The sequence below is a fragment of the Takifugu flavidus genome, chromosome 8 (assembly GCF_003711565.1).
Source record: "Takifugu flavidus isolate HTHZ2018 chromosome 8, ASM371156v2, whole genome shotgun sequence".
NCBI lineage: Eukaryota > Metazoa > Chordata > Actinopteri > Tetraodontiformes > Tetraodontidae > Takifugu > Takifugu flavidus.
The window spans coordinates 6,794,018-6,807,220 of record NC_079527.1 but is presented as its reverse complement, the minus strand read 5'-3'; the positions used below and the strand labels follow the sequence as shown (position 1 = coordinate 6,807,220).

At 44.3% G+C, this 13,203-nt stretch overlaps 1 protein-coding gene across 13 annotated transcripts in view; it reads left to right on the top strand.

Annotated features, from left to right (window-relative positions):
* The first annotated feature begins 7,160 nt into the window (after positions 1-7,160).
* The window catches only part of LOC130530010 (neural cell adhesion molecule L1-like protein), a 39,087-nt gene continuing 33,044 nt past the window's right edge, over positions 7,161-13,203 (top strand). For 10 of the 13 annotated variants that reach the window (XM_057040815.1, XM_057040814.1, XM_057040806.1 and 7 more), the window contains exon 1: positions 7,161-7,246. In XM_057040815.1, coding sequence (XP_056896795.1) covers positions 7,176-7,246 — 71 coding nt within the window. In that variant the 5' untranslated portion in view covers positions 7,161-7,175. Of the gene's footprint in view, positions 7,247-7,610; positions 7,834-12,644; positions 12,685-13,203 lie in introns of those variants that run through there. The other 3 variants (XM_057040805.1, XM_057040807.1, XM_057040802.1) reach the window with 3 other exon arrangements.

Below are 13,203 nucleotides of genomic sequence, written 5' to 3'. Positions count from 1 at the left end.
GCAGAGGAGCTCCATTAGCATTGAAAGCCAAGAGTTTACTCTGAAGCTGATGGATGGATATAAAGGGCTAATGAGGGAAAGGATGTGAGAAAAATCCTCCTGTAGGTCAGTAAAATATATTATTATTAATAATAATGATAGGAAATTCATATGTTTTGGAATCAAGTCTAGTAATAAATCAGATATAACACAATCCTAAATATTCTAGTGTCGCTGATTAAATAGCAATTATAAAGCATGATATTGTCCTACAGCTTGCACATTACCATTAGGAGCGCGCTATCATCAAGATCAGGAGTGTCGGGAGCCTGTCGTGCTGGGCAGAAAATTGCTTCCACCGAGGCAATTTGGAGAAAGAGTTTCCTACCTGGAAGGTCATAAATCCCAGTTGGGTTGTGGTCCTCATGGCCCGGGTTTTTGACACCCCTGATCCAGCTGTACTGCTGATGCCACGCCCACTTCCATCTAGAGAGTTTTGGTATTCTTGCATTTTGCATATTAGTGAAGCTAAAGTCTTCCTCACCATGACACGTGCAAGGCGTATCCTCGCCAGAGGAAGTCGATTTTCGAACGCATTATCTGGTTGTGTTAGTCAGATAAGGAGCGCGCCAATATTAGTCGGACTAACAGGTTTACATGTACTTCGGTGTGTCAGTATATTAGTCAAACTAACGCATTTACATAAATTTCAGTAGTCCAGTTACAATTGGATTGAGGCAATAATTAGTTTTATCGTGTAAACTTCCTGATTGATATATTTAGTGGCTGATGGTGGAACCAGAATACACAAAGCTCTCGTAAGCAGATGCACTGTAGTGTCATTGTTTTACAGTCGCTGCTGCAGACACCCAGTTCCAGGATGGGTGGGCGAGTGAGAGCAGCACAGGGAGGTTTTATCAGCAACAACGACACAAAGCTGGGATAATTATCTCTCACACTTTCCTACTATTGTATCAAGGTAACTGGTGGTTTTTGCCATAGAAGCTGAACAGTCATCAACGCTCAAATGCCGCATTGGATGGAAAGGTCACGTGTGCTGCAGAGCACCACTTGGAATGACATTTAAACACAATGGGCAAAAATGCATCTCGGTGGAGTAATTGAGACCATCAGGGGTGTTTATTCAGCTGGATGGTCACTCAGGAGCTATTCTCTGTAGTGCCATTAAGCAAATGTCCAGTGCAGTTAAGTGTGTTTTTCTTTATTGGCGTTGGAGAGGATCCCCCTGAACTCTGATTCTATTCTATCACCAGTTGCCGTGGTGACAACTTGTGAAACAATGAAAGGTGATGGGAGAGACATTTTGAAGTGGCACCCTGGCCCATTGTTGACTTTACAGCAACAGAGACTAAAGAATTGCTCTTTTTTAACAGGGAGATTTAAAGTTTAATGCAACATGAGGGGGGTAAAGGCCTCTTTCACCTGAGCTGTGGTGCCCTGCTCACAGACTCCTCGGCAGCGTCCGTGGTGTACAACAGCGGCCAGCTTGTAGCTGATTGCACGACCAATGCCTGAAATCGACCCAAGAGAGTTTCTTACAATGGCCAACTAATTTTTTTGCTTCTTTTTTGGTATACATCAACATGTCCTGACACCTTTACGGACCTTGATAAAGGTCGTTTAATTGTAAATTCACGGCGCTGATTGAATTGGACTCACCGCCTTTGGCCTCGCGCTGCAGAGCATTAAACATTAAGGCTGGAGCAGGTGGCGGCTCAAAACCACTTCTCATGCCAATCGCAATTTTTCTCTGTCACTAATTTGGTTTACAATCCTGCCAGCGTCCAGACAGGAAGAGATAACCGGATCAAACTTCCTCGGCTGCCTTGTTTTGTTTTTTTTCGCCCTTCAGACTAAAGAGCGATGTCAGCTTGTGCTGACGGGGAGAAACTGGGGGTCTGCGACATGCTCGTCTACAGAGAATCACTTGAAAATACATGGCTAAAAAAATACATGAAAATACTGAAGCCATTCGTATCCATGGAGACTGACCTGTCTAGTGTTGTGCAAAATTACGATCAACTAGGAGTTAACGGCGTCAATCTGGTTTCTGTATCTGTGCAACTATAAATATTTTAGCCGTAAAGCTGTTGTTGCAGGAGATACAGACGCCTCTCCAGCTGAATATTCATTACTTGTAAATATTTAATGACGTATTTCACCAACGTTCTATTGTTTCTGGTGTGTGTGTCTGTCTGTTTGTGTGTTTGTGTGTGTATGATTGCATGCACACACATTGTGTGCCTGTGTGTGTGTGTGTATGTGTGTGTGTGCATGCATTTGCTACATACTGGGTACCAAACCTATCATTTTACTAGCAATGTGAGGACTATTTTTCGGAGTCAGGACATTTTGGCTGCTGCCTTTAAAATCAAAGGACTGTTTTAAGGTTTATGTGGGGTTGGGGGGTTAGTGGGGACGGTTTGGGTTAGGGTAGGGATAATGTGGATAATGTAAGAGTCTTCAGAAAGATAGAAATACAAGGATGTGTGCGTGTGGTTTGGGGTGTGTGTGTGTGAGTGTGTATGAGTGTGTTTTATTTAAGGAGAGGTTTCCTGTTAGAGCTTGATATTTATGCATTGTGTGTATTTCAGCATAAAATCTCTGAATATATAATGTAAATTTACACAGTGAAACACATAAACAAATAAACATCCACTTCATTTATCATCAACGTTGTTTTCACTGCGGTGGTTTTTGTTTTGCATCGCCGATGTTTGCAGAGGATTTGTCCTCCTGTCACATATAAGACAACGATCCGTCTTCTTCCCCTCTGCTTCAGAGGAAACACTCGGGGGTCTTCTGTCTACCCCCAGCATGTCCTGCACTCAGGCTCAAGGGCACGGAGACCATTATTTTGGAATGTGTTTAGGTCATCGGTTTCATCTTCTTCTTTTCCTGCTCCAGGTTGATTTTCTTGTATTTTCAACAAACGTCATCTCACCTGAAGCTGCTTGACTTCAGCATGAAGGTGATCCTCCTGGTTCCTGAATTTCTTTGTCCTGGAGCATGCCCTCCAGCTCCTCCTGCCACTGCATCTGCTGCTAGCCTTTTTCCTCCCAGTAATCACAGAGGTTGGTCAGCTTCTTCCTGAACTTTTTCTCTGTGGGAAAGAGCAGTTTCTCTAACCAGTAACCAATTTCTCCTAGAGATCTTTTTCCAGACCGATCAACCCCCCTCCTATCCTCTTTCAGGGATGCTTCTGACTGCGTCAACAGGGCCGGTGCTTTGATATGAACTTTGGTAGGTTCAGTGACCTCCTGCTGAGCTCTTCCATGCTGACCTGTATGTCTGTCCTCTCCGGTTCTTCTTAAACCTCATGCAGCTGCCTCTCCAGGTCTCATCTGGTTTTACACATTGATCCAGACGTTTTTCTGCTGTTGCTGGAGAATCTACCCTCTCATCCCTTTCACAGGCGACCTTTTTGGCCTCCGAGAGGTGGTCCTTCAGGTGTTCATTATGCTGCCTCCCCAGATCATCACTTTTCTTCTGCTGCTGCTGAAGCTGTTTATTTCCAACTGTTCTTTTCTCCTCTCTCCATTTTGTCTTCTCTTCTTCGCCTGATGTTTTTGGACTGCTGACAAAAGATCATGTGACTTTCATAACACAGACATTACGCTGGCATGACTGTGTTGAATGTTGAGGAATGATGCTCCATGAGATTTGAGTTCTACTTTCTGTCTGTTGCTCTTTGCATTCTAGGATTTATAATTTGTTTCCTTTTTTATGAAGTCTAAAAGCCTTTATTAAATTAGGGGAAGTCCTCAGCACAGCTGTCAGATTATCTGAGAGCTGCGATCAGGGAAGTTTCTGTGCATACAATGACAGCCTCGCACGCATGAAATTTCCTTTTGTCCTCCTATAGAAACTGCATGAATCAACATAACAACACATTTGAGATTTCGACTGAACACAAAATAAGCTGATGAGGGTAAAAGGCAAAACTGGCAGCCGTTACAGAAAAAACACACGTGCACTATTCACAACTTTAATTGGCTTAAACCAAAGAGTGTGAACTGATCCAATTGTATGCAAATTCAATGTTTACCTCATGCATGACGTTATATAAGGCAGGTGAGAAGCCGTTTACTTTTAAGATAAACAGCACGATAGAACGAATGACTGCTGCTGGTCCACTGGTCTGTGTCTGGTGCTGCTGGTCGATGAAAAGATCTTCCATGACGCGAGGCAGTCAGGATTTACATACACTGACAGTCCTAAGGATTTTCAATAGTCTCTTCTTTCTTGTCAATGGTCCATCTGTTCTCATCACTTAACATCAATTTAAAGGTGCTAGCACATTAGCTTTTGTCTGTAAAAAGCTTTTTAAAAGTTGTTTTCTTTTTGTCATCTTAGTTTTTTTTTTAAATGACATGCTACGGTTCCATCAACTCACAAACACCAAAACAGTCTCATCAGCACATCTTAGCAAGCGCGAAAACACAATTAACCCCAAACAGCTGGCAAAGAGTTCCAGCTCTGTGGCTCTGCAAGTGTGAGCTCACACATTATTTTGGTGACAAATGACAGAAAGATAGTGTGAAAGTGGGATGTTTCCTAATGTTGTCTGCGGTGAACAGGGGTGGGTCTGAATAATTACTACCCAGCTGCTGAAGTTAAACACATCTGTTTTCCTTCTCACAGCTTAGCATTTGGGATTCTAGAGCCATGAATTACACAAACATCTCGATTAGCATAGATCGCCTGTTACTGGTCTACCTGCCGAGTGGACCCGAGACTGAAAATCTATAACACAAAATTGTGTCAATCAAGCATAACATATGAAACACCCACTCTTCTGCATAATTAGCACTTTAAGACATACTCTGAAATGCTCCTTTAAGTGAAAAAGTTATTCCATGTGTGGGAGAAATCACGAGAAAAGTTGGAGAATATTAGTTCAGTTACCAAAAACAGATAAATACACTGTATATATTTGATGAAGTTTCCGTACCATAAGTAGATTTACAAAACAAACAGTGAAGTCTTGTTGCTTTCCTGATGGAAGCAAAAACTCAGAAGGTTAATTAAAATTCATTTATATCTGTTTTTAAGAATATTCATCATTCAGCTACTCGTGGCTGTCACACCACCTTCAGGTTGCGTCCTAGAAATGTCACTAAAATGCCAATTATTCTTTGAAAGTGTGCCATACTAGCTGTACTTGTTAACTTAATTGCATGCCAATATAATATGATTTAGTTTGTGTTGTATACACTAAAATTAACAATGTATGTGCTTGTGTTTGTTCTGAAAACACGATGATGCGTCGTCCCCAACCCCAACATTGCCCATAATGCACTGCCACAGAAAGTGTCCATGCCACATCTCCTGAGGTGCCGATGTACGAAACATTCATCTGGAACCTATTAGACAGGTTGGAATGACTTGGATGGCCGTGTCTAATTGAAAGGAAAACAAAGTGAGGCAGGTTTTGAAATACTACCCCCCACACACACACATTCTTGTACTTCTATCTTCTTGTGTCTTTGTGAGGACTTTCACTGGCACTACCCTTACCTTATCCACCCCAACTAACGTTAAAACCATAAACCTCTAACCTTAAAACCAGTCTATGGATGTGAGGACCAGCCAGAACATCCTCACTTCCCACAAATGTCCTCTCTGTGCTAGTAGGATTTAGACTTTGGTCCTCATTAGGTAGCAAGTATGAGAACACACACACACACACTGCATATTAAAGGTGCTCTGGCATCATGGTGGACTATTGACAGTTCATGACAGTTTCAGGTTTCATCTGGGGTGTTGCAGGTTCTTTCCTCACTCCTGCCCGGAGGAATTCAGACGCACTTCTCCTGAAGGTGACACCTCTTACCTGCAGATCAGTGGATGGCAAGAAAAGCCTCTGAGGTCATCCAGCTGAGGGCTCATTTAAAAGTACAAACGTATATTTGATCATGTTCATTTCCCACGCAGACTTTATCTAAATGTCATCTCTGATCTCTCTGTTTGCTTGCGATTAAGATGTTTTTTTCCCCAGTTAATTCGGCTTTTCAGTTCAGTTGTAGTGAATCTCTTTAGTATCTTGCACGTATAACACTGACCTCTCCAGCTCACATTTTTAGATCGATTCCTTAATTTGTCTCTTCAGAAAATGTCACGAACAAGTGTTGCAGTTGTGCTCGATACAAACTACACTGAAATCTGGTAAAATCCCATCAAAAGCCCTCCGACTGTGCTGCACACAGACTGTTCCCTTGTGTGTCAGGTCAACGGAGGAGTCACTAGGTGGCATCGTTATCCTGCAGGAGACTGCACTGTCGTTTCACACATCTACAGCTTTGTTGGTTTTGTTCTATTCTCTGTTTTTTTTTGTTTTGGTTTTATTCATCAGTGAAATACAGCTGAATCACAGGAAAACCTGCCCTAAATTAGACGGGAATCACACTCCAGGCGCCATTACAGATGGTCTGAATAGTAATTTCATGTTGTTTGTTCGCTAAACTGATCCATCCATCCATCCATCCATCCATCCATCCATCCATCCATCCATCCATCCATCCATCCATCCATCCACCCATCCATCCATCCATCCATCCATCCATCCATCCATCCATCTATCTATCTATCTGAGGATTTTCACAACCAACTGTCAGAGAGATCTTCAGATTCATTCCCTGTAAAGTACAGGGAGCCACAGGAGCACGTCGCGGTGTCAGGTTTACAGGTCAGTGCCAGAGAATGACATGAAAACGGGTGAAAACATGCGAGGATGAAGCCGTGCCCCCTCTGCCTCTCTCTCGAGGAGAAGGTCATGGGTCAGAGCGCGGTGCTCTCTTTTATGATGAGCACTAATTGGAACGTAACCTCAGTATGTGGAGGAGCGTGACATGGTCAATTTGACACTGGAGAGTTTTTATTGCTGGTCAACGCAGGTCACCAGTAGCTGTAGAAAGGAAATATGTCCACAGTTACAGACTTGTGGACACCGAATTCCAATTCTGTCACTAGAATGAAAAAAAAATGTTGTGCTTAAACTGACTGTGTATAAAACATGATAAAAGGCTGAGCACAAACGTGTTTAATAGCTGTGAGACTTCATAATAGATGTACCAAAGCCGCATGTAATGGAAATCAAAGCTGCCCGACAGTTACAATACAAAGAGAAATCTTCTGACTTGGGAACGCCAATATAAACAGAAGAACGTGCAAAAATGTTGTCAATCGATGCTGCTACCCGAGATCCGCATTCCTGCAGGGACTATTCAGCTGAGCGCTTCAACAGGTAAAGAAAAACAGTTTGTTTGTTTGCCTGAGTTATTACAGGTGAGGGTGGGCGTGTCACACCGGAAACACGCGCACTTTACAGATACACTATTATAGTTATTTAAAGTACCAGAAAATTGCAACCTGCCGTTTAGGTGTAAATATTCATGATTTCAGGGTTTTATTGACAAGTTGGGGTGACTTTAGAAAAAGAAAAGACCTTTTTTGGCTGTAGACGACGCAATGGCGCGGCTCTCGCGCCGTCCACGGGCCACACGCGCACCTGCACGCGCAAATGTTTAACGCAAAGCCCCCCGGGTGGTTCCAGTTTTAGTGCGTGACAGCAGCGATTCCAGGCGCGGCGTCTTCGTCCTTTGACCCGAGCGCGTCTAAAATAGCAAGACGACCTTGCGGAGCCCCGACTCAGCCGCAGCTGGCGACTCCCAGCGCCGCTCACGCGTTGGCTGTCTCCCGAGGAGGAGGCGGTGGGCGCGGAGGTGGTCGCGGAGGTATACAAGTGCGAGTTAAACCCCGAAAATGACCCTTGCTGGACTTTAACCGGGCAACATTTGGGTTACGAAGCGCGTCATCGTCATCCCCTCATGGGTAGGTTGGATCCATGAATGGCACTGAAACTTTAATGAGACAAAATGTTTACGCGATTTGTCATTTTTGTATAGCTGCTTTTTATATTTGGACCTTTCAGGGTTGTTGATATTGCTCGTTCATTCAGAGTTACTCAATTGCTCTTTAACTGATATCAGACTGCAGGGTTGGTTCTTTCCAGTCATGTTTGTGCTGGAAACTGAGGTCCTCCACATGAGAATTCCCCTTTTTCTGTTGAGGTGGTTTATCTGCACACACTCGATGATCACACTGGTCTCCCTGGGTGAATTCCTCCCATGAACTCTGATGGAATCCTTCATGGTTGTGGCAAAATGAACTGACCACACGGGGACCCACTTCCATTCATGGCTCGGCCCGCTTCGATTGACCCAACCTGACAGAAATGTGGTAATTGCCGCACTAGCTGGCTCCCCCGCGGCGATGGTCGGGGCCACGCTTTCAATAAATTCATTTACAGTACAGCAGGCCCGCTACATGAGAAACAGGTCAGCTTTTAATTGAAGCTGTGGAGAATGTCCAGATAGGGGCTCAGTCAGGCGTGCTGTGTGTCTCACATCCTGATTAAATTAACCGTGTTTGTTTTGGACGGTTGGAGGGAAACAACACAGCGCTACTCACTACCATGCTCGTTTGTCCATAAACTTTTGATTGAATATTTCAATTTGAACGCGTTTTGGTGGGAATTTTGATGTACCGTTCGTCAATTCAGGGATGCAATCAGAATCTTTGTGTTGTTTTCTTTGCAGAGCGAAAATCTGATTGGAAAACTCGAGTTATCGGCACTACTGCGAAACAAAGTCATCAATCCATAACGTTCCAGCCTGAATTAACAAACTGTTGACAATTTCTTCAGATAAAAAGAGACAAATCAAAGAGAAACGCCACCGCCTATCTGTCCACGCGTCTGCGTCGACGTTTATTGTCGGGAAACAGTTTCATCTTCTTCTGCTCTATTTTGCAGGTTGTTTATTGACTAGAGCTAAGATGGATCGGACCAAATGAGAGACGTTTGCTGGTTTATTAGCAGAGGAGGAACGATGACAAATTCAAAATGTCAGAGCGTGAACGCAGTGTTCGGGAGTGCTCGTTAGGAAGTGTGTCTTTCTGTGCAAACAGAAAATGTCCCGATGCTGAAATCCAGACATTTTCACAGCAAAGGGCTAGAAAATGGACAGGAAACCGTCCCAGTGAAACTCTACTGTTTAAGGTGTTGCACTCACCTTGGCCCGGCCAGTTCAGCATGTTTCATCACATGCCAGCTATCATGCAGTGGGATAAAGACATAAAGCTGCTCGGAAACCACAGCATCTGGTTTGGAGCCTGTTGGCCGCATTTCTCCGCTTGGTATCTGGTCAAAGCAGGGCTGAAAAGAAGCTGCACACTGACTAATACGGTAACACAGGTCAGGAGCACTGGCTAGTGTCTGTAGCACAGTAGCTAGTGCATTTTGATGGAAATGTAGCAGTTGATGTCACGCATACTGTACATACCAGAGCAGATCTGTGCCTAAAATAACATTAAAGGTGGCAGGTAAGGGTGAGGACACATGGCCGCTGGCAAATAAAGTAGCTATGCGGGTAAAATCAACATGTTTGCAGCTGCAGAGAGACAGCACAGTAAACCAAACTGTAACCGAGGGGGTAAATAAAGAAAAGATTCTCCGGGCAGTACAGTCTGTTTGGGGTGGGAGAATGTGGGATTGGGAATGAATAACATAAATTCTGCTGGTGTCTTGGCTCTGGTCAGCATCGGAGAGGCTCATTGTTATCCAGCAGTAGCAGCTAGTTCCAGAGGACTCGTAGTAAACAGCAGAAGGCCACCTCGAAATAGCATTTCAATAAACTTTACTGACAAATACATCATTTTTTCTTATACCACACAGCCAGTTAGTATGTTTTAGCATCTCTCATCAACTTAAGGGAAATGCCTTTCAGAAAAGAGCAGCAATCATTCTTTGCATACCTAAAGACTCCGAGAGAGGGAGAGCATTCGTGTGGATTAGGTGCTGTTCAAGGAGATAATCTGAGACTGCTGCATGTGTGAACATATTTAGCAGTCTGTGTGTTTGCAAAGACAACAGCTGCCAGGGACATATGGACAATCTCTAAAGGAGTGGGTTGAGTTTGAGAAGAACTCAACTGTTTTCATCTGAGCCCCGAACTCTCACCCTCATCTAGACCCCCCAAATAAAAACAAACAGACGGAGATTGACAAAGGATCCCGGGAAGGATGATAAAGGATATCAGGTGGTTGGCTAAAGCCGTTCTCTTGGTCTGCCCTGCAGCGTTTGTGGAGCCGCTCGCTACTTCTGCGCCATAAAAGGACACGCAGGGATGCATCCGCTCCTCCTGGCGCGGTTATTAATGATGCATGGTTGGCTTTGGTCAGAAGATGACCATGAAAGAGAAATGAAATTAGTTGAGTGCTGATGTGTGTGTTTGGAGTGGGGGGTGGGTGAGGATTTATTAGTCTCCACCGAGGACAGCCAGTCCGTGTTTGGAATGCTCGTGAAATATTTACAGGAGCCCCCAACACAGGAAATTGTGAAGACTGCGGTTTAAAATAGAGGCGTCTAGGTCAGAAAATGACCAAAATGTGTCTTCAGCATCAGATTTGTTGTTCTTCTTCTATTTGATGTTCCATTTGACCGATATATCTTTCTACCGTGTTGCCATGGTGCCCGACTTTTCGGGCAGTCCCTAACAACCAGGGAGCAAAGGTCAGGACCGCTCCGGACAGCCGATAGACTAAATTAACGCCGCACACGGGGGCGCTAATAAGGTTCCCCCCCGGTCTCAGTATGAGCAGCTGAAGTGTCTCCGGCATGCGCAGGAGGAGCGAGACAATCTGGCTCTGAAGAGACTGTCCTCTACACTGTCCTCAGTGTCCCACCACCCCCTACCGGGTGCGTATTCAAGGATCCTCTGCGCAACTCCGGCCAACAAAAGGCTGCATTCCTTTTTCAGGGAGTGAGGAACACGGTCTGCTGGCAGTGGAGGTGCTCTTCACGGCTTTCATCCGGACTCCTGATCTTGAACAGTGCCCTCACTGTCGAGGCCCTTCTTTTGGGATAAATGCTCACTTTCTGAGACAGAAATACCAAAATAAGTGGCATAAACAACACGTAACAACGGAGCTTCCCAGGCGCCATGGTAGGGAGTAAACATCCGTTTTTGTGTGCCGTCACCTAGTGAAGATTTGGGAGTGAGGTCGCTGCAAGCGAAGTGTTGACGCAGGAGCGTGACGTGATTTTAGAGTGGCTTCCTCTGAATTGGGGCAAGATATGGAGGAACGGCACACGGTAGTGATCCAGACTCAGTTGGTCAGGCATAAAGAATGTGGCTGTCATACCACGGAATTGTATCTCTGTCTGTGAGTGGAATTTCAAGGTGCTGGAGCCTATCCCAGTTGTTGCGGGGCATGTGTGGATACACCGCGGACAGGTCGCCAATCCATCACAGCAGTTACATTTGGTGATTGTTTAGTTGGCAGATGGTTCTGGGTTTGGGGCCTGTGCACATAATTCCTGCCTCCTTCTCAGTGACGGCTGGGATAGACCCCCCATGTGGCACTAACTAGGAATAAACAGTGGCCCATATAAAATGTGTATATTATAATACAGTTTAATTTATTTCATGGAATTTACCATCATTGCCCGGTCGTGGTTACCAAGGATACCAAGGATACATTCCCACACCGCTCGTTAATTTCACTCCTCACGTGACATTCCTATCTTCTACCTGCTTAGGCACGCCGTGAACATGCCAGTTATTGGTGGGGCTGGTGTTGCGTGGGGGAGGGGGAGGGTGCCTATTAGTGGATTTACAGCAGAAGTCGATGAGTTGCAGTCCTGCAAGCTCAGTCTTGTTTTCCTTTTTGTTTTTCTTCATTTGTGTGAATCAGCATCCGTGTTTATTCCATGAATATTCCTGGTGTAGAACGTTGAAGGTGGTTGAGTGTGACGCTATGCCCCAACCCATAATTCCTCTGTGTAGATGGCCGTGTGTGTGAATTGGGGGGAGTCCTTTCTCCTAAACACAATCAAAGCTAGATTCCAAAAAAGAAAATCATGATCAATCGAAGAATAGGCGAAGAATGTCTGTTTATTGAGATTTGGTGCTATTATAAGTTGGGGCTCGGCCGTCGTTGCCGTCTGTTTACATGCTGTTTCTCCGCTATGTAATCATGTTATACACCTTTGGCACCAGCTTGTGGAAATTCTGACAGACCGGTAAAGGGCTATCTGTCTGTGCCTTATCCCAGCTGTTGGAATGATATTTCATATGCTAATGAGCTGTATTTCTGCAGAACTCTCCCGTATCTGCTGCAGATATCATCTCAGAGCTGTCCGCCCTCTGTCCTGTCTTGATCTGTGATTTAGAATTTCTCATCTTACCTCAGAAAATCGGTGTGCTGGGTGCAGAAATATGCAGCCCTGCATGTGTATAATTCATAATTCTGTCAGTTAACCCCTCCCTGCTCGTGTTTTGGTTTCATGAAAGCGCGGATGAAGCAGAAGACATTCGTGTTATGGTGGATATTTCAGTTTTAAGTTAAGCGAGATGTTTGCAGGAAAGCGTTTGCTTAATTATGTATCACATAGCGCTGGTTTAAAGTCAAGGCATTAAAGATTTAGAGGGTGACTTTTGAAGAAATGGGATTGTTGCTCTTGAGTCTCATTCCCAGGTCATGAAATAGTTATGCTGTGGGATCAGGTTTGATTCATACTGAACACCAGCAACCAATGTAAGAGCAGCCCCGGAACATCTCCTGGACCACCTGATTGGACCACCAAGAGCAGGACTATGTTACTGAGCCAAATGTTTCAAAGTAAGGACATGGCTTTGTAATTATACTGTTAGATTTTCAACAAACTTGTGTCTCTGGTTAATATTCCATTAAATATACGTTTAGATACAACATAACATTTAGGTTTTTTTTTATATTTTCACTTTGAAAGCTTCCTCCCATGGAAATAAAATAATTATTTCACTTCATTTATGTGACTAAATTAGATATTCACTAATTATCAGTTAGCAGTGTCGCCGGAGGAATATGAAGTCTTTGGTACAAAGGAAACAGGTTTTATAGTATCATTTGTGGATCTGAAAGCTGACTGGCCACGCTGGCCATGTTCCAGCCTGCCAAGCATGTGATGACACACCTACGAGCCCAACATGGTTGGCAATAGTGCAATAAAGTGTCAAACGTCGATCCACCACACCAAGATCCTCCTGATCAGTTTCACCTTTCCATCATGCACAGAATCAAAAAATCCCAGTGAGACACCCAAAAAGGCTAACCTGGGTCCAACAGCAGTGTTGTGATTGGTCACATGGGGGGGGGGGG